This window comes from Antechinus flavipes, chromosome 3, assembly GCF_016432865.1.
Source record: "Antechinus flavipes isolate AdamAnt ecotype Samford, QLD, Australia chromosome 3, AdamAnt_v2, whole genome shotgun sequence".
NCBI lineage: Eukaryota > Metazoa > Chordata > Mammalia > Dasyuromorphia > Dasyuridae > Antechinus > Antechinus flavipes.
In genome coordinates, this window is record NC_067400.1 from 76,437,832 (window position 1) to 76,464,197 (window position 26,366).

The 26,366-nt window shown below is 36.9% G+C and overlaps 1 protein-coding gene across 2 annotated transcripts in view; it reads left to right on the forward strand.

Annotated features, from left to right (window-relative positions):
* PLEKHM3 (pleckstrin homology domain containing M3) overlaps window positions 1–25,979 on the forward strand; it is a 198,615-nt gene extending 172,636 nt beyond the window's left edge. For both annotated transcript variants that reach the window (XM_051983665.1, XM_051983666.1), the window contains one exon: window positions 19,514–25,979. In XM_051983665.1, coding sequence (XP_051839625.1) covers window positions 19,514–19,691 — 178 coding nt within the window. In that variant the 3' untranslated portion in view covers window positions 19,692–25,979. The remainder of the gene's footprint in view (window positions 1–19,513) is intronic.
* The last annotated feature ends 387 nt before the right edge of the window (window positions 25,980–26,366 follow it).

Genomic DNA, 26,366 nt, shown 5'->3' on the forward strand with positions numbered 1-26,366 from the left:
TTACACTCCACCTGCTTTTTCACATTTCAGATTCAGGTTTTTCCCTCAACAGAAATCATGCTCTTGATTCTACTGTTTCTTTATCTTTATTTTCTCAGTGCCTAGCACATAGGAGGCTTATTGAGTAAGTGAATGAATGAATTGGCATGGAGAATTTCTGGAATCAAATAAGCCTGACTAGTTAAGGAAGTTACATTCAGGGTATGATCTTGGCCAATAAACATGAATATAAAAACTCTTAAGACCAATGCTATTCTTTCCCTTGCTGGTGTTCATCTTTTTTCCTTTTTTCCCCCCTAAATTCACCTAACGTGTTCCTAAGCAACTCCAGTGTTCATGCTGCTCATGCCTACATATCAGACACTAATTACCTCTGGAGCTTTTGCTTTTTTAAATGAATCCAGCTTTGACCATCTTCTTTTCTTTGGAACTGTTAATGTGATTTCGACTTTAAGGGCAAAAATGGGTTACCAGTCTCACATGTATATATCATTAAAAGGCAGTGTTGTAAATTGTCATTTCTCATAAGGAGGCTTAATGCAAAAACTGCACATTTTGATTCAATTCTTAAAGAATTTTAGATTAGGAGGTACATCAATAAAAATACATGCATAAGTCAGATTTCTTAAAACTCTACATTATCTAAATTACTCTCTCAACTCTCTGTGGTTAGAGCAATAGATTTCTAAACATATTATAAATATAAAAGTTTCACTTTCACGTAAGAATATTAGCCATCAAGGAATTGGACTCATAGTTGAATAGGAGAACAAATTGGGCTGTATTTGGGAAATTATGTAGTGCTTTTTTTGACTCTGAAATCAAGCTTGTCCCTGAAATAACAGTGTAGCTTTTATTTAAAAAAACCAACATTTATCCAATGATACATCATCCTACATTCTCCAGAGTATTAAAATTGCAACTTCCCTTCCCTTGCCTCCAAAGTTACTGATAAAAAAAGAAGGTAGGGATATATTAGCTGTATTTTATTACAGACAAAGAACGCCACAGGAGATCCAGAGCAGGACTTATTATCAGAGCAGTGAGTGGCTACAAAATGAGGTAAGACAGCTATGTATCAGGAACTAGGGATGATTGAGATCAGCTAAAAGCTCCCTTCTCAAGGAAGCGGCCCCCAGTAGAATGCAGACACAGGCAAACATTACCTAAGACAGAAAGGCATTGATGGGATGCCCTTGGAAGTGATCACCCACATCTATAAGATCACAGATATCAGAGGAAGTATCTCCATAAATCCAGGATTCTACAGCATGTGCCAGAGTTGCAAAACCAAAAAAAAAAAAAAAAAACCCTTTGTTTTTTCTATACTTTCATTTCTATTAAACATTGTTACCCCTCTGTTACTCTCATTGAGAAAGGTTATTCTATATTCCTAAGGTTTCCAACTGAAATAGCAACATAAGTTTACACATAAAGAGTATAAGAAGAGTTCAGAATTAGCCCTGTGATTGATTTGTTTTTTTTTTATTTTTTTCTTTTATAATAACTTTTTATTGACAGAACCCATGCCAGGGTAAATTTTTTACAACATTATCCCTTGCACTCACTTCTGTTCTGATTTTTCTCCTTCCTCCCTCCACCCTCTCCCCTAGATGGCAAGCAGTCCTATATATGTTAAATATGTTGCAGTATATCCTAGATACAATATATGTATGCAGAACCGAACAGTTCTCTTGTTGCACAGGAAGAATTGGATTCAGAAGATAAAAATAACCCGGGAAGAAAAACAAAAATGCCAATAGTCCTGTGATTGATTTGTGAAAGGAAACATTAGAACAGGTTTCCTTTAAATAATTTTGTTGTTATTAAGTCATTTTACTACTGTCCTATTCTGCGTAGTTGGGGTTTTATTGGTAAAGATATTGGAGTGATATGTCATTTCCTTCTCCAGCTCATTTTACAGATGAGTAAACTGAGGCAAACAGAGTTAAGTGACTTACACAACTAGTTGAGTGTTTGAGGCCGGATTTAAACTCATAAAGTTGGGATTCCCTGACTTTAGGTGGGGCACTCTTATCCACTGTGCCACCTATCTGCTCCTCTATTTCATTCATTTAAGACTTGTGATTTCATGTATGCAAAATGCTATGATAGTTTATACCAGCAGGAAGTTAACAAGTATTTACTGAGCAGTTGTCTGTATTTGAGCCAAAAATGTACGTGAGCTAATGTAACAGTAGGAAAGAGCAATTAATGAAATAATCCTTGTTTGCATTCCGTTTCTAATGCTGAGTATTTAAGTAACGATTATGTGCTTTTGTTAGAAGTATTGACTGAGCTTGGTTTCTTAATTAGAAAGGTAAAGTCCTATGAATTCCAAATATACTATTTCATTTATTTGTGATTCCTAATAATCCATAATCTAGGCAGAGCCATTTAAACCATGAGCTCTGAGAATCAAATGTAAATGGAAGGATAATTAATGAATTTGCTAATTATTATTCCCTTATGATAAAGAAATTAGCTAGTATTTGATTGCAACAGCTTTTTTCTTTTCAAAATCCTTTCAGAAATTTTGCATTGGTTCTAAATTTTTTCAAATCTTTATGAGCAAAGAAATCGATATAAATTCGACTCTCAGGCATTCCTTTTTTTCTAGCCAAACAAATAAATTTGAAAGCAAATTAAATGTCCACATAATTTTTTTAAATGACCCAAATTTAACTATTTTTATATCATTCTAGGACCCATTTTATCCAATTTTGGAGCTCCAGACCCCTTGTTATCATTGTTTCTCTTGCTGCTGACTTGGGGCCATTTTCTTGCATATGTAAAAATACAAAAAGGTTTTAAAATTTGATTAGGGAGAATATTAAAAGGACACATTATCCCCAAATACTCATTCTCTTTTCCAAACTCTGAGGTGTTCTTTACCAAAGTGTGAATCTGTTCATCAACTGATGCCATAGTTATTTTCTTTAAAATAATTAAGCATTGCTGGATTTTTGCTACATTCTTTAGCACTTCTAAAGTCATTCCCACTTTATGCTGCTTCTTCTTGCCTTTCTCTAAATTTCCAGCTGAGGTCTTTTTTATTTGTAAATCATGTTTGAGCCTTTTTCTCCACTAGCTCTAACCTCAGAATATCTTACAATTAAATTACCCAGTCGTTCCTGTACTATTTTTAGTGAAGTGACAGTCCACACACACATAATCCTTTACATATGTGAGCACGTGCATATATGCACACACGCACATATACATATATCCTCTGGTGTTTGGCTGGTTTATTCTCTAGATGGAAACCATAAAGTGATTGTTCATGGCTTTATGCAAAATATGCAATATATGAAGACTCAAAACATGCTACTCATGATAGACTCTAAATAATCATCTTACTTTCTTAAGAAAACAAGCAATAACTAAAGCAGCCTGTGACTCACTACTTAGTAGTGATACATTAAACGATCCTAGAATTCCTGGTAAGCTCCATTTATTTCAGAATCCCACCTTTTCTTTGTGGTTTAGAAAAGTGTAAATCAGCCAAACACCCTGCACCTTGGATATTCTTCTAAAACTAAATACTATCTTTCCCTAGCCAAAGCTCTGACCAAACTTATACCTTCAATTTCAACCCAAGCAAAATGTCTGGAACCTCTGTTTGAATCAGAAATAAAAGCTGACAATTTCCCTATAGCAGGAGAAGCACAAAGCAGGAAAAAAACTAATGACTTCAACCTAAGACAAAGGTCTTTGGAGTATCATTTGAGTAACACTTTCTTTTGACCAGTAGCTCAGTCACGAGCTGTTAAACCCTCATCAGAGTGCAGAAAAAGACCTTTAGTTTTGTTTCTAATTGGTATTGTATCACTAGATATGAGCAACAGAAAATATAACCAGGAATTCTTGCCGCTTTGTTGTAATATTGGAAGGCACTCTACAGTTCCATTACTTAGGATCATAAGTTTACAACTAGAAAGAATCATGAAAATCACTTAACCTGCTCATTCTAAAAGTGACAAAACTAAATCTTTTTTTTAATTTTTATTTAATAATTACTTTATATTGACACTCGTTTCTGTTCCGATTTTTTTTTTCCCTCCCTCCCTCCACCCCCTCCCCTAGATGGCAAGCAGTCCTTTATATGTTGGATATGTTGCAGTATATCCTAGATACAATATATGTTTGCAGAACCGAACAGTTCTCTTGCTGCATAGGGAGAATTGGATTCAGAAGGTATAAATAACCCAGGAAGAAAAACAAAAATGCAGATAGTTCACATTCGTTTCCCAGTGTTCTTTCTTTGGGTGTAGCTGCTTTTGTCCGTCATTTATCAATTGAAACTCAGATCTCTTTGTCAAAGAAATCCACTTCCATCAAAATATGTCCTCATACAATATCATTGTCGAAGTGTATAATGATCTCTTGGTTCTGCTCATTTCACTTAGCATCAGTTCATGTAAGTCTTGCCAGTCCTCTGTATTCATCCTGCTGGTCATTTCTTACAGAACAATAATATTCCATAACATTCATATACCACAATTTACCCAGCCATTCTCCAATTGATGGGCATCCATTCATTTTCCAGTTTCTAGCCACTACAAACAGGGCTGCTACAAACATTTTGGCACATACAGGTCCCTTTCCCTTCTTTAGTATTTCTTTGGGATATAAGCCCAATAGAAACACTGCTGGATCAAAGAGTATGCACAATTTGATAATTTTTTGGGCATAATTCCAGATTGCTCTCCAGAATGGTTGGATTCGTTCACAACTCCACCAACAATGCATCAGTGTCCCAGTTTTCCCACATCCCCTCCAACATTCATCATTATTTTTTCCTGTCATCTTAGCCAATCTGACAGGTGTGTAGTGGTATCTCAGAGTTGTCTTAATTTGCATTTCTCTGATCAATAATGATTTGGAACACTCTTTCATATGAGTGGTAATAGTTTCAATTTCATCCTCTGAAAATTGTCTGTTCATATCCTTTGACCATTTATCAATTGGAGAATGGCTTGATTTCTTATAAATTTGAGTCAGTTCTCTATATATTTTGGAAATGAGGCCTTTATCAGAACCTTTAACTGTGAAAATGTTTTCCCAGTTTGTTGCTTCCCTTCTAATCTTGTTTGCATTAGTTTTATTTGTACAAAGGCTTTTTAATTTGATGTAATCAAAATTTTCTATTTTGTGATCAGTAATGGTCTCTAGTTCATCTTTGGTCACAAATTTCTTTCTCCTCCACAAGTCTGAGAGATAAACTATTCTATGTTCCTCTAATTTTTTATAATCTCGTTCTTTATGCCTAGGTCATAGACCCATTTTGATCTTATCTTGGTATATGGTGTTAAGTGTGGGTCCATGCCTAATTTCTGCCATACTAATTTCCAATTATCCCAGCAGCAAAACTAAATCTCTAAGAGATAAAGAGGCAACAGAAAGAAATGAAAAACAGAGACAAAGTAGGGACTCACAGGAATAGTGAGGAACCAATGAGGAACTCAGTAGGGAAAAGAGCAAGGAATTAGAACTAGAGTATAGGGAGGATCTATCTTGATCATCGCAGTGGTAACTTGGCACAAGGAAAAGTCTACCTACTTCTGACTAATTGGCTTCTTTGATTAGATCACCAAACTAATGAATCATGAATTCCATTCTATTCTGGAATTTGCTCACAGATAGATTGCTTTCATTCTTGCCAGCTCACAGATGTTTCCAGTTCTTTACAAGGCAGATTGGCTTACTTAGAGTGAATGGATCAATATAAATCATTCAGTATAATAAAACTAAAAAACATTGGATATACTGTGATTTTGTGACAAAGAACAGCATTACAATGGGTCAGATAGACAAGTTTTTCCAAACTGTCTTGATCTTTACCTGCCATGTTGAAGGATAGCAGAGAGATAGGGTAGGTGGCCATAGGAAGATATTATCATCATTTCCAGAGCATGCTGAAGCCATATCATAATTAAAGTAATATACCTAGATCCTCATTTCAGTTAGTCAGCATTTTATTATTTTGTTGCTATTAGGGCCTTACTACAGACACTATGCTGGCTATATAAAGCAAAAAAAAAAAAAAAAGATCCATGTCCTCAAGAGACTCACATTGTAATGGGGGAAAAAAGATCCAAGTAACTTTGTACATCAAGATATATATGAAGTAGAAGAAAGGTGATCTTAAGATATTAAGAGAGGGGCTGAAGGAGGAGGAGAGGGAAAAGCCCACAGGAAGCCATACAAAGCATGGAATTTGAACAGTCTTGAAGGATGCCAAAAAGTAGAAATAAGGGAACAGTATTTCAAGTATAAGGAATGATCAGTGTCACGTTAGGAGAGGTATTATCTTGTGGGCGAATGAAGCTGAATATAGGGAATAAAGGAAATAGAGTAACATGTAAGAAGATTGGAAAGATTAGAGAAGGCCAGATTATGAAGCGTTTTAAATGCCAAAATGAGAATTTTCTATGTGATCCTGGAAGTTAATAGGGAGCCACTGGAATTTATCAAATAGTGTGGAAATGTAGTCAAACTTATACTTTAAGAAATTCTCTAATGTCTGAATGGAGAATAGATTGGAGTGAGGAACTTGAGGCAGGAACACCATTTGGAAGACTATTGAAATAGTCCACATAGAGAATGATGAAGGATGAGAGCCTATGGGTGCTGGCTGTGCGAATGGAGAGAAGGGGATGTCTTCAGTATAGGTTATGAAGGTAGAAATGACATAATCTGACAACAGATTACCTGTGTGAGTTAAGTGGGAGTAAGGAGTTAAGGGTGATCCCAAGGTTGTGAGCCTGAGTGACTGGGAAGATGGAGGTTCTAGAGGGAAGCTTTTAGGGGAGAAAAAATAGTTTTGTGAGGAAGATTCCTGCAGGAAAGTTAGTTCAAGATGTCCAAATATATATAACAGTAATATAGCAAAGAGACTAAAACTAAACATATAGATCTTGAGATCATCTATATAGATGACTCATAATGCGACCCATGGAAACTGATAAGATCATCAGCTGAGATAGGAAAAAAAAAGAATAAAGAAAGTCAAGTTCCAATCATGGTAGTGGAATTTATGGATAGTGGGTATAGCCTGAATGAACATCTAGCAAAGAACAGAACAGGATTGGTCAGATAAAGTAAAGAATAAATAAATGAAAAATGAATGGAAAAAGTACTCTTTAAGCATAAATTATCACTGTGTGCTAAGTACTGGGATATAAATGGAAAGATAAAGAAAATCCCTGCTCTCAAGAAGTTCACATTCTAATGGAGAAAATAGTAATATGAAAAGTTTCAGTTGTACAGTCCCCTCGTCCTTTGGGTGCAGTAACAAAACAAATAATGTTGCCTCTTCTTTAAGGTTACTTCCATTGATAAAATCATATGTTTCTGATTAATTACTATCTCACCATTCTGTATAGAGTAAGACTTTTCCATCCAATTTCTCAACCAAGCATTTAAATGCTCACTATGAGCTAGGATCAACCAACAAGCATTTAAGTGCTTACTATGAGCTAGGAACTATGCTAAACACTAGGGATACAAAGAAGAACAAAAATGAGCTATTTGTTTTCTGTGTATAGTTTGAGATAAGCAAAATTTAATATTTCAGCTATTTCCATTGAATTCAAAAACTCAGCATTATAACAAGTACAAGATAATGGAGGAGTGGCTAGACAAAAGATCATCCTGGGGATTTGATTGGAGTACAACCTCAATATGAGTCAGCCATATGATCTGTCAGCCAGATAAACTAGTTGCATCAAGAGGCATAGTGATCACGATTAAGGTGATAGTCCAACTGTAGCTCACATCTGGAGTATCCATTTCTAGTTGCAACATTTTAAGAAGGACTTAGATTAAAATGCTATGCTTCCAGAGGAGGACAACCAAGATGATGAAGGAAGTCATTCTCATCTCATTTGAGGTCCCATTAAAAGAACCAAAAATGTTTAGCCTAGAAAAGAAAGGATAAAGAAAGAAGTGTTCAGATATGTAAAAACCTTTTACACAGAAGAAGGATTAGATGTGTTCGGCTCAGTCCCACAACAGAAGTGGTAACAGTGGGTGGAAGTTGCACAGAGGTGATTTTAGGCTTATTATAAGCAAAAACTACTTCAACAATTCCTAACGTGGAAAGGATCATTGGGGGAGGTTGTAGGTATCCCCTAATGAGAAGGACCGAGCAAAGGCTGTATGACCATTTGTCAGATAAATTATAGAGTGGATTCTAGTTGCATTAGACAGTCTCTGAAGGAACCAAGAGTGTTTTTGCACATAAAAAGTGTAGTTGTTTTTTTGTGAGACTAAAAAGTCCTGTTGTAAAATGACCTTTTAGCCAGGCATTTCCACTGACTTTGGTAGAAGTAACCTTTAGTTGTGACAAGAAATACAGGATAACCACACTGGTTATAAATTCACTTTTGTACTTCCTCTGACTGACCTGTGATTCTTCCTGGAGAGGTTAAAAATAGTGACTCAATCATTGTGTTAATGTGAAAACTAATCACTTGGTAGAATTTGCTCCATAGCAAATATTCCTCCCCGTGGTTTAGTCATCTAGAATGCTGAAAAGTGAAGGTGCAAGTTCTTTGTATTCTGTGGTACCAAAAAAAATTAATAAAAGCAAAGTTGCAGAGACAAAATGACTCAGAAATAAAGATAGAGGAAGGTCAAGCAAGAAGACCCGTGTGTCTGAGGATCTCAATCAGCCAGCTTAGTTATGTATTCCAAATAAAGTCCCTTTATTTTTAATTACATATGGCTTTATGAATCATGTTAGGAGAGAAAAATCAAAGCAAAAGGGAAAAACCATGGGAGAGATTAAGAAAACAACAACAACAAAAAAAAAAAAAAAAAGAAAGAAAGAAACCAGAAAAAAAGAATGCAGATGTCATTTTCTCTCCAAAGTCTATTGGGATTGCTTTGGAATAAAGTTCCTTTAAGTTGTTCAAAGTTGTCATAATCAATTACAGTAAAATAGGTAAGTAAATTGAAATATCACAGTGTTCTTGGTAACAGTGATTTCCTCCCTGTAATTCTGCATGCATTGTTTGGTAAAAAGAAGTAGGCTTTCCAACTCCCAATCAGGAACTCTCAAACACTACCAATTGTTTAAGAATTTTTTTAAGGAAGAAGAAAAAAGACAACCACAACCAGCAAAGTCAATATGAAAAAGTGTGAAAATGTGTGCAATACTTTACACCTATACCTATGTGCCTATCACCTCTGCAGAGGAATAAAGAGAAGTGTCTTCTGATATCTCTTCTTTATAGGACCATTCTTATTCTTTGTGATTTTGCAACATTCACATTCAATTGTTTTGTGGTGGTTCTTTCCAATTATTTTATTGTAGTCATTATGTATATCATTGAGATTTGGGCTTGTTTTGTTTCTATTTAGCTTTCTTCACTGCAAATAAGTTTGTATTTTTCCATGCTTTATAGTACTCTTCATATTAATTATTTCTTAAAGCCCAGTAATTCTTACACTGTGCCATAATTTTTTTTTTTGACCATTACCCATCCAATGGATATCTTCTTTGCTCTTCAGAAACTGCTGCAATAAATATTTGGGTGTATCTTTTTATCAAAGACTTCCTTAAAATATATGCTTAGTAGTAAAACTTTTAAATTAAAGAATATAGATATTTTAGTCACTTTATTTGCATCTCTACTTTGTATCTGCTGCCTTTCCCTTATTTCAGCCTTCCAAACGAATAACCACTGATGTCCCATCCTCACACCCCCCCTCACTGGCTTTCCTGCCTCCTTTTGGTCTCCTTTAAATTTTAAATTCCTTAGGTCAGGAACTGTATTTCTTTTTTATTAATTATAACCCCAGTGCTTAGCACAGTGCCTGCCTGGCACATAATAGGCATCTAATAAATGTTTATTGGATTGGATAATTGCTTTCCAGAATGGTGGTTCTAATTCATAGTCCCAATGCAAAAATATAACTATCTTTCCACAATCCCAGTACACATTGACTTTTCTCATCTTTTGTTATCTTTGCCAGTTTGTTGAGTTGTTTTCATTTGAATTTGCCTTATTATTAGTGATTTGTTAGCATTTTTCCATATGTTTCTTACTAGCTTCTTACTAGATTCCTCATTTAAGAGCTGTTTATTCCTATTCTTTTATCACTTTAATTTCTTGCTGAATTCTTTTTGATCTTATACGTTTCTGTTAATTGTCTTGGATACCAAATTCTTGTCTGAGAAATGTGGCCAAAAAATATTTTTTCCCATTCAACTTGTCCTAAATGCATTCACTTTATTTGTACAGAAACTTTTCAATTTTGAAGAATCCGTTTTAATACGATATTGTTCTGTTCTCTGGATTCATCTATTAGGTTAGTAAAATGTATGTTAGTAGAATATATCAATATTAAAGTTTTTGGTGCACAGCACTTCTTAAATTTCACTAGATAAAATTTTCTCTTTTCTCTCCCTTTGTTTTTTCCTTCCATATGAAGAAATGGGCCACGTAGATAAACCATGAGTTTGGAGAGGTCATTTGTTCATTTTACACATTACATTCTTTATGCTGGGTTACAAATTGTCTGAAAATAGCATTTGATTCTATTTTGAAATCACTCATTTTTATCTCTTACTTTTCTCAGTTGCTGACCTTTGGCTCAAATAGGCAGGTGTACATGGTCTTACCGTCACCCTGTGGGTGTTCATTATACCAGAAATTTCTGATAAGACTCAATCTCCCCATTGACTGGGGACTTTCCTATCAGTGAAGATAAGTGAATAACATTAGAAGAATGCAAAATTATGTTCCTTATAAATCACTGACTAGTCCCATTGCCTGAGGAGGAGAAGGAGAAGGGAAATAATTTGATAAAGTCACCCTTAGTGTCAGCTTAATGATAGGAACCAGCAAGCACACAGCCACTTCCCTAGCTACAAAGCCTTTTGGTGGATCAGAGGGCCCCTCCCGTCACCATGTTTCCAGTATTATTATATTATCCAGGATCAAGTAGACCGAGGAACTGAGACCCTCAAACTCGGCCCTTCATCCCGATAACAGAGAGGAAGAAGGGACACAAAACAGGCAGAGGATGCAAAGGGGTAAGAGGGGCAAATGATTCCTGCCAATGTGGCAGCATTGGCTGACTGGCCGGCCATACTTAAAGAGAGTAGGTGGGTAATTAGGCAGCCCCATAAAATCATTTCTCACAGACAGTTAGGTGGGGGAACCAATATGGAAAAAACAGTCCTGGACCCGAGTTCAAGTCCTGACTGTCACTGACGCCTCACAGTGTGTCCTTAGACAAAATTTTCCCCTTCTGTGGGCATCAGATTGTTCAGATGTAAAATGAGGTAGTTGGGGTAGGAATCTCTTAAGTCCCTCCGGCTTCTACACTATAACATTTAGCAAATTCATGAACTTCCACACTTTATTTGCCATCCATTTTATAATAATAAAAACTAGTGAGCAGTTCCAGGATCCTTTGCACTGCTATTAGTGCACTACAATTGTGTGTGTCAGTGTGTATCTGTGTTCGTACCTAACCTGGAAAAAGTACTGAATTTGTCATAAAGTTACAGCCCTGAGATCTGCTTACTAATTTACCCCTCCAAGGCCTGTTGTGAGGTATACCTGTGTGAATAAGTGCCCACCAGCAAATGCAAAATAACATTAATAAATGTATTATACAGATAAGGTAAATGACATGGAAAGAAAGATTATGACATTTCTTCCAGGCAGGGTAGTGTAGGTTCTAGAGGACCAGACTAGAGTCAGGAAGGCTTGGCTGGGTTCCGGTGTGCCTCTACATCCCAGGGCAGGTCATGGGACGTTTCAGCACCCCCATCGCCCCCAACTCTTTCAGAAATATTGGTAGGGTCACGTTAATAGGAGTTTCCTCACCAGGAATTCTCCAAATTAACTACCAAACCAGATTAAAATGTGATTGGGAAATATTTTTAAATGGAAATAAAAATATACTATAACACAAGTAATGTGAATTTGTGGTTTTCTAAGTCAATCTGCAGCCTCTTCTATTTAAGTTATATACTAATAAACAGAAGTCCAAGCCAATATATAATAACTGAACTTTACATATTTGTGTATGTATGGAGAGAGACAGAGAGAGAAGAGAGAAGGAGAGAGGGAGGAAAAGAGGAAAGAACAAGGACAAACCCACTATGTATATATACACTATGCTCCAAAAAAGTGAAGTGAAGTTTTATGCTTTAATAACTTAGCATATTTTGATGAAAGAACAGAATACTAGTTATTAAAAGAATAGGGTTTTTGTTATAATTCAGTTAGGAAAGTATACTTTGAGGGGTTTAATTAGCCATTCCATATCCTATATTTAGTGGTATAATTCTCCAGGAAAGTTATACTCTGATGTATCACTGTGGTGTGAAGTTGAACGAGGTTCTCAAAGGCTTTTAGCAGAGAACAAGCTCTGGTAGATCCCAATAAAGCGGGAAATGTACACACATATGAAGATCCAAGCTAGCTAAGTGCAGAGGGACTCAACCACAGGATCAACAGCGAAAGGCTGGCCACAAGGTTAACAGTGTTGAGGTAACAGAAACTCATGAAACAATCTGGTATGGCATGTATGTGGGGGTGGGAGGAAGGAAGCGTTGCCTTGGTAGACAGTTATGAAATCAAAAGTCCTTGAAGTGTTTAAATAGAACAATATAGTAATTACTTGTTATTTTTATAATATAGAGATGATGCTTATTTAAAAAGAAAACCATGAGCTACTCAAATAATTAGCATTTTTCATATTCAAGGTACTATTTTTCCATTGCTGTCTCCACTCTCAGTTTAGTTCTTCAACTTTGGGGAATGGGGGTTGTTTTGTTTTTGTGAATTTACTTCAGTTGTGTGTTTTAAGGTTTAATAATACAAAAATGTTTCTTATACTGACTAATCATCAACATTTTATAGTTACAAAGCCCAAATAGACTGAACTATATAATGGGTGAGGCTTTCATTTCATTGATTATTTATTCAAAAACTCAGTATTTCATACATGAGCTGCTTAACATTTTCTACAATGTGTGATAATGGACTATCTATATTGAAACCATTTGCAAAAAAAAAATTTCTATTTACAAAAAGCGTAGGAGTTTACTGTTTACAATCAGTTTTGTCTTGAGACATGGTCTGGTACATATTCAGCGCCCCATCATTTTTATACACCTGATCTGGTTCGATATCAAGGGCAATCTTAAAGGGAATATGAAGCCTAAAGATAATGTAAAAGTGGAGAACAGATCTACTAATGCATCTTTAATGATGATTAGGTAGAGGTTGCGAGCAGATTGTGTGTGTGTGTGTGTGTGTGTATCTGTATGTATGTGTATGAGCTCTTCAGAATGGAAGTTTGTTCTGCTTCATTTTACCCCAAAACAGTGTCTTAGGTTGCCTGGTTTCTTCCCCTTAAAGGGTAAAAAATTGGAGGAAAACTCAGTTCATCAGTTCAGCTATTCTAGTTGGAATCTAATCTTCCTATTATCGTTAATTGCTCTACCTCTGGTTCATAATTCTTTGAGGGACTGGAGAGTTTGGAGAACTGAAAAGGTCTGAAGAAAATGACTAATCCACTATTCTTTTGGTATACTTAGCCTCAAAAATACAAAATACAAAACAACACCCAAAAGAAGGTGAATTCAAATTAAATTTAATGACAGGTCTTAGTGGCAGAGAAGAGTTTGTAAATGAATGCTTGTCCCTCCTTTCAATGGAGAGATGGTACATTAAAGGTATAGAGTTGTGCATTCATTGTGTGTCAAATGCAATTGTTATGTTGGTCAGTTTTATTTAACTGCAATGGTGGAGACCCATGCTGGGAGATATGATATGACAAAGGGCATCAATGAAATTTAATAGTGTCAAGAGTGCTAAAGCCCAGCATAAACTGAGGCCATCAAGGAAAGTTGAACATTACAAAAGGAAAATTTTAACTTTTCTTGGGGATAGAGATAAAATAAAGTATAGACCAGTGATTCAGGATGGATAGGACGATGATGATAGAAAATGGAAAAAATGCAAGAGCTATTCAGTTCTTATGTTGCTTCTGTTTTATCTGTCAAGAAGAATTTTCATTGGACAGAATGAAAGGACAGAAGAAAAACAATAGGGAATTGGTTCACAAGATAATTGGAGAAATAGAAAGCACCTAGCAACCCTTTAATAGTTTAAGGGTTAACTGAATCTCAGTTTGGAGAAAACTGAAAAGGGTGGTATCTTACACATTCTCTGTGGTCTTTGAAAGATCATGAAGAACAAGAAAAGTAATGCAAAATTATAAAAAAGCAAATGTTCTCCCAATTCTCAATACAAGAAGATAAAGTGTGCAAATTATGTCAGCCAGTTTGACTTTAATAACTAGTAGATAGGAAGAATACTATCAGTACAGTTTACATAGATATTAACAAGAAAGCTTCTCATACTATTTTCATTTTTTTAATAATGAAAAAATGTGGGCTATCCAACAAAATAGATTAGAGAAGATTTCATAATTAATTGAATGGTAAAACCCAAGGGTAGTTATTAATGATTCCATGCCATATTGGAATGCTCCAGGAATCAGGGCTTTCTCCCTTGCGTTGCTTAACATTTTTATTAATGATATAAATCATAGTATGTATGGCATGTGTATCAAATTTATAGATGACACAATACTGAAATGATTATCACACTAGATGACAGTGGAGACTCAAAAAAATTTTCAACATTAAGTCAAATCTAAAAAGATAACATTTAATAGGAATAAATTTAAAGTCTTACACTTTGCTTCAAAAAATGAACTTCCCCATTTTGGTGGAGAGGGAACATATATATGACTAGATGGCAGATAATCTGAAAAAGCTACGGAATTTCAGTTGTAGTATAAGCTGAATATGATTCAATAGTATGATGGAGCAGCCAAGAAAGTATCTATAACTTTAGGCTGCAGTAAGAGGCACAGCATATAGAGAGGAGGAAATATCAATCCCACTGTACCCTGTGCTAGTCAGAGAACATCTGGAATATTGTGTTTAGTTCTTGGAAGTGAATCTTAGGATGGACATTGATAAATTGGGAAGTGTCCAAAGTAAAATAGCCAGAATGATCAAGGATATCATCTAGGAATCTATTAGAGGAACAGAAGATAGCTTAGAGAAAAGAAAACTTTGGACTGACATGATATCTGCCTTCAAATATTTAAAAAACTATTACTTGGAAAAAAAATTAGTTGTTCTGCTTGGTGCCAAAGGTCAAAACTCAGAGCAGTAGCTAGAAGTTATAAAGAGATAATTTGGGTCTTTATGAAAAGAAAACATAGAACCAGCATCCCAAAGTGAAATGTGCTTCTTTGGGGGTGGTGAGCTCTCTCTTACTCAAGGACTTTAAGCAAAGGCTTGATGACCACTTGTCAGGTTTGTTATAAATGGATCCCTTTTAAAACTTTGTGTTCTAAAGTTTTCTCCCTCCCTTCCCCTCACCTCTTCCTTTAGACAGCAAGCAAATCAGATCAACAAAAAAAAAAAAAAGATGAAAAAGAAAAAGCAAGCAAAAAACAACAGAAAAAGGTGAAAATACTATGTTGTGATCCACATTCGGTCCCCATATCCATCACAAGTCTATTGGAATTGACCTGAATCACTTCATTGTTGAAAAAAGCCTTGTCCATCAGAGTTATCTCCACATAACCTTGTTGTTGCTGTATACAGTGTTCTCCTGGTTCTGCTCATTTTGCTTAGTATCAGTTCTCTGAAATCATCCAGCTGATTGTTTCTTCTGAAACAATAATATTCCATTACATTCATATACCATAACTTATTCAGCCATTCCCCAGATGATGGACATCCACTCAGTTTCCAGTTCCTTGCCATCACGGAAAGGGCTGCTACAAATTTTTGTACATGGAGGTCCTTTTCCCTTTTTTATGAGTGGATCCCTTTTCTTTCTTTCTTTTTTTTTTTTTAATTTTATTTTATTTAATAATAACTTTGTATTGACAGAATCCATGCCAGGATAATTTTTACACGACATTATCCCTTGCAATCACTTATGTTTCGTTTTTTCCCCTCCCTCCCTCCTCCCCCCCCCCCCCCAGGATGGCAAGCAGTCCTATATATGTTAAATATGTTGCAGTATATCCTAGATACAATACATATTTGCAGAACCGAATAGTTCTCTTGTTGCACAGGGAGAATTGGATTCAGAAGGTAAAAATAACTCGGGAAGAAAATCAAAAATGCAAATAGTTCACATTCATTTCCCAGTATTCCTTCTTTGGGTGTAGCTGTTTCTGTCCATCATTTATCCATTGAAACTCAGTTAAGTCTCTTTGTCATAGAAATCCACTTCCATCAGAATACATCCTCATACAATATCATTGTCAAAGTGTATAATGATCTCCTGGTTCTGCTCATCTCACTTAGCATCAGTCCATGTAGGTCTCTCCAAGCCTCTCTGTATTCATCCTGCTGGTCATTCCTTACAGAGCAATAATATTCCATAACATTCATATACCACAATTTACCCAGCCATTCTCCAATTGATGGGCATCCATTCATTTTCCAGTTTCTAGGAGTGGATCCCTTTTCAAATGAGTGTTGAACCAGATAGGCCCATGGGGTCCTTTCTAACTGAAAATTCTGTTCTCTCCTTGCTAAGTAACTTGAGGATCTATTCTGCAGTCTTCTACGAAGGAAAAGATTCCAATAACATCTCGTCTGTCTTTATTCTGCAAGGCCAGTCCTCTGCCCTGTCTCAGAAAGCTTAGTAGTACTGAGCTAGATCCTAATCATTCCCCTTGTTTGCCCTTATTAGAGTTGACCATAAGACCTCAGATAGCCTCTTCTAAGTCCTTCATTTTAGAGATAAGAGAATTAAGAAGTTAAATGTCTTGCCCCCAACCACACAATAAGTGGTAGCAACCAAACCTCAGACCCCAAATCTATTGCTCTTTCTGCAATTATGCTATTTTTTTTTTTTTGCAAAGATCAATCCAGCTGAGTCTAGAATTTAGATGTTTCAACCATTAACAAAACAGATCTGGATGGACCCAAGTACAGATAAAACTCTGGAGAGTTGAGGTCTCTGGCTGACCTCTAGTGGCTGGTTCCCTGGCCTTTCCCAACTAATGGGTCTTCCTTTCCCTTCCTAAATTCAGGACCACTAACCTTGGTGAATCAATATGACCTAAAGCACTACACAGAAAGCCTAGGCTATGGCATACCCTACAGTGATAACCCTTGGAAATCCATTGTAACCAATTATCCTACAGCCCTATAGGATCAAACCTCTCTCATCTATTTAATGTCATTTTTCTCCTCCACTTAAGTCTTTCAGGTCTTAACGCTCACTCTTTCCTCTGGTGTGCCAATATTTTTAAAATGTTTGTCTTCAAATTGATTTTATTGCAATAAAAGCACATTCATAAAATCTACTAAGTTATCTAAAGCAGAGTAGCCTCCCACATAGTCTTACAGCTATATCTTCATTCAGACCAAAAGCTTCCTCCCTGACCCCACTCAGAATGATTTTCACCTGGCAGGACTTATTTGTTATTGGGACTGTTATATCCTAGATCTTAGATAACTAAATACTAGACAGAGCTCCTTCTTAAACCTCATTCATCAAAGGCTTTTGCCTAGTCAAGTGTAGCCTCACTCGGGTGCCCAAATCACAAAGGCTGCCAATACATGGGCTAATAAAAATTTGTAGAAACATGTTCTAAAAACAAGTTGGCTGTGTCCCAAAAGGATTATGATCTCCTCCTACTGTCTCTGCCAAAAAAAAAAAAAAAAAAAAAAGCCAGCAGAAGGTGTTTTAGCCGAGACCTACAGATAATCTGGTATGGGGAAAGTAATAAGGATCACGTTCAGTGAGTTGTCCCTGAGCTGTAAGTGTAGCAGTGAATGCCTTCATTTGTCACAATGCTCAAGCCATATACACTACCTCCCAACAATAGAATTCTGGAGGCCAGAAACCAAGGACTTGCATTATACTGGTATGATTTCTGTGGAGTGAGATGAGCTCTAAAGAGGGGTTTGTAACAGCCAGCCTATGTGCGCCTAGGCTTGTATCCACAGATCCACATTCTGGTAACTGTTCAGGAAAAGGATGACCAAGGCACAGCCTCATGAGCCTTCACTCTTCCATGCTCGGTCTGCTCCCTAGCCTCACTATAGCCACCACCTCCTCAGCTTTCCTGGAGCTTTCAGGGTCAATAGACCAGCTGCCAACCACCTTTTGCATTCTGTCTCCTCTCTGGTGCCCCTAATTCCAACCTCCAGTAGAATTGCATTTAATTGTTCCCTTTTCTAGAGACCCCTCATGAATGAGGAATGAAGGATGAACTGTTCTTTGCACCTGCATCTACATTTATTGCTACATGTAGCGCTACAAGACCTACATCTCTCTCTTTGTCAGCCCTTAGCATCCCAGCATCCTGGTGTGGTCTCCTGACTAGATAACCTCTGACATCTTTCACCTATTAAACTGTAAAGAAACTAACAGAAAAAAAGAGCTGAACAGGTAGAAGTTACCTTCTCCACCCTCAACGATTTACTTCTTTCATGTTCTTCATTCTCCTTCCTACTCAGAACCCTTGCTCTAGTCCAGTGCTGTGCTCAAGGTGGGGCTCTCACTAACACGGGTAGAACTTTTGAGTGTAGACCTCATTCTCCCTACTCCTAGCAGAAAAAAGTGTCGCTTCACACTTGGAAAGAAAAGGATAAAAACTTAATTTAAGTATTCAAGTACTCCATTCCAAACTCTTTAGTTATGCTTGTCAATTATATATTATTAAAGTTTTCAGTAGAAACAACCCATTCAGAAACCCATGAACAGGCTTTCACTTAGCTAAGCAACAAACCAGTCATTCTTGTGGAATGTCTCATCTCTCTAAAGTATAATATCAGTTTATTTTTTTTAAACCTGTTATTCTTCTCCTTTAATACTTCTCTTTGTTTTGTAAAGATAGACTTTAAAGTTTACTCTTTGTTTCTATGAATTACAGGAATGCAATCCAGAAATTAGAAGATCGTATTATTTTAGAGTTTCAAGGTCTCAGCTAACAGTTTTGAGTTAAGGGCAAGCCATTTAACTCCTGTTAGCTGGCACAGTTGTCTTTATTTTTCACAGAAGTAAACTGCAATTCTTAAATCTAATTCATAGAAATATTTCATTTTCTATTGTCATACTAGTGTAAAGTCATTCTGTAGCTACTCCTACCTACTCTTTTTTTTACTGTGATTAACAATGTTCCTGTTCATGGGTGGGAGAACTAAATGCTACAGGGATTTAGCCATTATTACCCATAACCTGAGCAATGCTGGTTGGTTTCTGAGCCCCCATGCCCGATCCCAAGCCATATGCTCAGCAAGTGCTAACTCTGTGAAAAGGAAAGCCAGCCGAACTCTATTAGCTAGTCACAGGTAGATATCGTATATGGTTGTGTAAAACATCGCATTCTGCCCTGATTACATTAAAAGTACATATCTGCTAGGGGAGGGACTCTGGGTGTCAGATGATTATAGTCCCCTCATTCTGTCTTTGCTTGGATTTTGCAGGTGTGAAAGCTGTGGGGCAGTTTTCCACTCCGAGTGCAAAGTGAAGTCCGTCCCCTGTCCCAGGTGTGTCCGCCGAGAGCTGCAGAAGAAGCAGAAATCCTTCTGGAGGAGACTGAATATGGATGAGAGCCTAGAAGAGGCCTGCAGCATGTTCGAGCTGTCTTACCAGAACACTTGACTGCTGGCCGCAGGACCGGTTTGATAACAGGCAGGAGAGCATCTTCTAAACGAGCCAGACACGTAGTAAGGGAGGAAGACGTGTCTGTCCGTTAGCTAGAAATGCAGTCACACCGATGTTTATGCTTTCCTAAGTGTGTGGGTACTGCCCAAAGGACCCGGAGCCTTAGTGGCTCCAAAATTACCGTAGCTGATTACATTTTGTCAGGACTTTGAGCTGCTTCATCTCCAGCAAGACGCAGCGTGCACCTGATGCTTTAGAACTCACAGACTTTTCTTTTGGGCTCTTAGAAGCCATTTTATTCTATAGGCAGAAACATTTCCTGCTCTGCTTATTATTTCATTGACCCTTGTCATTTAGTAAGCAGCAACAGTGCTTCGAGTGATTTTTGTGTTATTTATTTTTAGCCTTCACAGAAGCTGAAGCAACAAGTTGACTCATCATGTGTTTCATGGAAAAGTTTTCAGAACACAGTAACTCCTCTTGACTCCCTCCAGGACCCTCTATCACTGGCTATGTCCCTTCATTTCAGTTCTGCCATAGGAACTATAATCCCCCTGCTGATATTTCACCTAAACAGTGGAATATCTTAGAAATCATATGTGGGTGTGACTTCTGACAGCACTCATCCTAATTTCACCCATGGAGCTAGTTCCGATTTTAAACTTACACTTATAAATTTTCCTTCCTGATAAAAGACAAGATTTCCTATGAAAAACTGTTATCTGACCATTTGCTGACATATACCCCAGCCACATTCTTTTCTTGGAGTGGCCACAGATTATATTCACAGCTATTTTAAATCAGAAATGCTGTAGGAAAGCCCAGTGTCTTATCAATAGGGGTGATATTTATGGTTTTTAATGGGGCTGAGCTCAGAAGAAATTCTGTAATTTTACCCAATGCTGCACTGGCATATATAGTGTCTAATGATCCCACTCCAGGAGAGGATGCCTTCACTGTTTTAAAAGAAACATCACTGCAACGCCCACAAATTCTTCCCAATTACGTTCTGTCTCAGTTCCCATCACAGCTGTGTCATTTGGGTCTATAACTTACCCCTTTATATTAACGCTACCTTTTGGAATTTTAAATTTCTCAATGCATTTTACTTATTACTATTTGAGTACTAAGCATGTAAGAATAAGCAATGATATAAATATACTACTTTAAAAGGGAAAAAAGCTAGAAAATAGATCTACTTTAATAAGTGCTAGGATAAATAAGAGAAGTACTTAATTGCTTTGCTGCTGGGCAGGGTCACAATGTTCCCAGTGCAGCATCCTTTTAAACGCCACATGTACTATTGTGGAGACACAGACGGGATAGAAATGGCAGGCGGGACGGCACTGGAAACATGATTTGCTTCCATTCCCTTCCATTAAAATAACTCTTCCTACAATAGTGAAGTGTGTTGATATCAAAAATGAATTCCTAATCAACTTGGGAGGTCCATTTCATTTCAATGATCAGAAGCCTTTGGCTTCTTTGTGATTTGATTGTTGCTGAGTTTTTAAAACTTCATCTCACTTTGTTTCATAAAGAACCCTCCATGATGCAATCATCGTCTCTTCCTCCCTTTCTCCAGAACTCAGCACATGGATTTTTATGTCACTCTCACACAAAGGAGTCACCGAGCTAACTCTGGTGTCGTCAGGCAGTTAGATGTGAACATTTCATCTCTTGACTCAGACCACATATTTAAACTTAATAGCTAACCACCAAGTGTTTCATTTCTGAATTATACAGTAGCTGGAGTGCCGTAGCTGAGGCATGAAAATTTGTTAAAAGGCCAGGCCTATTCAGAAGCAGCCTTTTGGTGCCTTTTTGTCTTGGAAAAACAGGTTATCTTTACCACCACCATCACTCGACCCTCCCTTTCCCTCTCCTCCCTGGTATAGGTTACAGTCAAAAGAAAAGGGGCGGAAATTTTAAAAATAATCACTTGACAGACAGGCAAACAATCTGATCTCCCCTCCCCCCTACCTTCCTGAAATACAGTATTTATATTTTCCAACCTCAGAGAAGATAGCAGAACATGATCTTTCACAAGAGAATTATAGACCTGCTTATTATAAAACAGATGTGCTCCAATGGCAAAGTGCCTTCCACCCTCCACCCCCAGCTCCTTGTCACTGTAGCTTATTTTTTGCCTTTGTTATAATTAATGTATCTGTGATCCTAGCTGTGAGTAAGCTTAGCCATAGGGAGCTACATTTGGAGACCTGAGGAGTAAGATTGCTGTTCTCCTCTTCTAACACACTTGATTTTGCCCACTCTCCGATCATCCCAGGAGTCAAAACTTGAGTTTAGTAACCTCATGGGCCCTGTGGCTTTGTTTCACCAGGTAGCCTTGCTAAAAAGAGTCCAAAGGAAATCCTGGAGAAAATTATCCACGTCCATCACTTTATACATCTAACCAAAGAAAAGCATAAAAGTGAAATCCCATCCTGCCCCCAGATGTAGAGCAGTGACCTTGCTGTTGTGTACCTTTCCCTGGTTGTGAAGCTTCACCACGGGCAGCGCCGGCAACCCCGGCTGGTGCACCTTGACTTAGCTTCTCTGTTCCCATTCCACGTCTGCCGGTGGTGAGGACCACAGATATCTGAATTTATGTATGCAGTAAAAATGCACAGTTGCCGTTCATACCCCAGAATGCCTTAGAAGAATAAGACACTCTTTTTTTCCTTACTGTTTTCAAGTCTAATAAACAGCTTTGTTCAGTGTATTCGGCATTTGCCCCTTCTGTTAGGAAATAGTCAAACTGGAAGCCAGCCTCATGGATCACTGCCTTCTTAAGGCCAAATGAATATCCTGCTTCCCGTGTATTCTGTTTCTCATCCTGGGTTGAACATCTTGCACATGAGGCATATAACAAAATGGCCAATTAATCTCGTAGAGCTGGCAGCAGGTTCGAGGAACCTTTCTTCACTGAAAGGGCCAACCAATTCCCTGGTGCATCCCTTGAGGAAATCATTTCTACCGGTGCCAGAAACATCTTAGGGTGTGATATTGTCCAATCCTAATGAAATATTGGCAAGTCAAACCGTGCAGTAAAAAAGCCAGTTCCTTAAATAGACCTCAATTTGCACCACTGCAGGAAGGCCCCAGAGCCCTTCAAATCATTTAACTGAAATGGAAGAAATTTTCTTTTTGAGTCCAATTTTCCCCCGAAGTTAAAAAACATTTCTACTGGACAAACCAAGCAAAACTTCTTTCCTTGCCTCTGCTTCTCTATCTCTTAGCAGGGCAACATTGTAGTTATTTTCATATCCCCAAATCTGAAGAGTAATCTTGATTTTGAAATTTGTTTAGCTAAAAGATAACCACCTACTAAAAAAGCAAATGTTTCTTCACTTCAGGGAAAAGTGGCCAGGAATATAGATTTTCTGTGATTTCTAAGAGACTGATTTTTCCAGTTCTTTTTGGAAGGGAACTTTCTTTCATTTCTCCTCAGCTTCTGTGAGAAACAGAAGCATTTACAAAAATACAGCCCCTTTTAAGTCCCTAAATGATCGATTATCATCCTTCTTTACAACCTTCTTTGTATTTTTCTTTGTGTAGCTGTACTTCATGCTGAACACCGGTGCAATATCATTTCTTCTCTTCCCCCCCACCAACCCGCCTAGACATCTGACTCCTAATCATGTATGTTTTCTGTCTTCATACAATAAAGAACCATTTATAAAATTATTTCATGTGACTCAGCTGCAAAACAGAAACATTCTCAGTGGAAGTTAGGCTCTGTTGTGTACCTTCATTAGAATAAAGCCAAAAACATCAATATATGTGCTTGTACAGAACTATCAACTATTAACTATAGTATTTTGAGAACTTTGCTGAAATATCTAGACTATAACCATAACCTTGAACTTGCTTATACTACTTCAGTCTAGGGTCTATAAATAATCCAGAAATGAACTTTTTAATTTAACATAGTAAAAGGAGACATATGTAATTGTTCATCTTTTATCTTTCTCTAGCTTTGTTTCTCATTTCACCTTTTCCTAAAATTAAATTTTAAAGTAGAGAATATTTGTGAACCACTGTAAAACAAACAAACAAAACCTTTGGAATATTTGACTCAAAATGAAATACCCAAATTGAATTGTAATTGAGGCTATTTTTTAAAAAATATATATCTGTTAGTAACTTTGTTCTTGGATCTTAATATTTATCCCTACTTGTTACTACTGTCTTAAAGGCAAAAAATAGATTACTCTTTTAAGTCTCCATATTTTATTCTTGGGAGAGAGTATGTGATTGTACAGGCTGATTCTTAATTGAGTGAACCTTGCTTGGTACTCATTTGGACAAACAAATGTTGATTCCTACTGCATGATACTCAATTTTTTGACTTAGATTCTAGACCCTAATCTTGTTCATGCTAGAAAGTATTCTTGGTTTTACTGAGTTCATAAGTCTTTGATATAACTTTTTAATATGAAGTTGATTTGTTTGCTTTTGGGAGAAGGTGTTTTAATGCATACTAGAATACTCTTGAGAGACCCAGGTTTAATAAAAGCTGAGTTTTAGATAGCCCATCAGCAATGGGGATCAGCAAGAGGAATGAAGAAGCAATATCAAAAAATATCAACATTTTGATTTGTTTTTTACTTTTATTATTCTAAATCATTGTTTATTCTATCACATATCTCACAAAGTGGCCCCCAACATGAACAGTATTTTTAAACATAAATAGGAAACGAATTTGGGATTTTGCTTTGGTCTTTCTTCAAGGGAATAGAAGCCATTGAGGGCCTCTCTTTCTAGAAAGGTCTGGATTGAAGCTGACTGTTGCCCAATTGGAGCACTTCAGGCACATACAGGAAAGGGAACCATTAAGTAAAAACTTACCAGGCTAGAGATGATCTCTCATTTTCTATTATACTATTGTAAACTAGCCCCTCTCCCTCTGTCTTCCTCGCCCTTGATCCTGGCCTCTCTCTCTGATTCAAGCTTTTTAGCTAGGAACCTAGCTAGTGAACAAGTAGGCTCTTGTGGCTCCTACTTTGTACCTGCCTTCTGATTTTTCTTTTTCCGTAGGAGTGCCTTATAGTACTGTGTTGCGTGTCTTTATTCCTGCTTCCTAACCCCTCATTAAACAGTTTGTCTAATCCACTTGAAACTCCACGGTAAGTCTATTGGGCCTTCGGGATCCCTAAAATATGAATCATTTTGCTTGTTCCCTCCTGACTTGATGCATTTTGTGTATGAGATGTATACAGGGCCGACATATTCTGAGACGCATGTCAAACCCTTCACTTTGGTTTAACTTGGTGCCTTAACTTCAAGAGAATCCTGTCAGAAATGCTTTGCCAAGTTTGAACAGTACCAATTCTAGCTCCTGAGAATTATTGGCCATTTTATCAGGAAAAACAAAGGATCTAATAATTGAAACTTGAAGCTGTTTTTTAATCACTCGCTTTTTAATTTCTCTTTAACTAGACTCAGGGGAATTCAAGGATGGCATGAAGGCTTTGAACCAATGGGTAGAAATGATGAATAGCTATTCAAATTTGAGCCTGTAAATCAGAGAAATTTGAAGCAGTTGTAGGTTGGGAGGGGGGTTAATTTGGGCACATGGATCTTTGTCCTTTGTTGCCCAGTTATCCACTCTACTAGATAGAAAACCAGAATCCTCTTGGGTGGATGTCACTCTTGCCATGAAACACTGTAACTTGATGTGGTAGATCGCCAGAAGTAGCTCCTTAGTTTTCAACACTAGACCTAAAGCCAAATTTTGGCTTTGACCGTAGGCAAAAGTTATTGTTTAAACAGTTGATCACTCACAACAAAAGGTCATCAATCTGTCCTTACAAGAAAAAATTGAGGGCAAGAAAGGACTGCTAAGATTATAGAGATGTCCTGGATCAGATTTTAAAGAGTAAAACAGGAATTCTATCAGATGCAATTCATTCTTATCTTACTGGTTCAGGCAATGTAATTGTTCCCTTATTTTTATGAGTATTTACTTGTACAATTTAGAATAAAGGATTTTCATTTTCATGTCATTGTTGTATATGTAACAGGAAACTGTTTCAACATGTTAATTTATATTTAGATTTTCTGTCTTAAATTTTTTACATTATTTTATTTTTATTTAACTTTTCACTACTGGGTTTACATTGCATTATTTTTTAAATTGAATGTAATAATGTCTGTGAAATTGAAGTTGTATTGTTGACAAGCTCCCAGATTTTATGATCATTTGTAACCTAATTTAAGTGCACCAGTCCCTAATGTGTAAAGGTATCTCCTAATTAATAAACACAATACAGAAAATAATTTCTCCTCTGGCAATTCCTTCATTAAAATAATAATGTTGTTACAGATATAATGAAGACCTGAACTGAGTACTGGATGCTATTCCAATATATTCAAGGCTACTTTTATTAAGAATGATATATACCAAAGAGTAAAAATACTCTCATTCTAACTTAGTACCAAAGGCATGATTTTTTAAAATCTGTCACTCTGAAATAATTTTATCAGAGCTTCTGCTCATTAAGGTTGTAATGATGATTCTGGGCTTGAGAAATACTGTAGCTTTTAAAAAGTTTGATAGTAATGCTTTGAGTCTTATTTACTGACAATTTTATCATAGTCTTTTTTTTGTGTGTGGGGGGTAGGTATTGGGCCCATGGACTCCAGCCAATAAGAGTAGTTGAAATA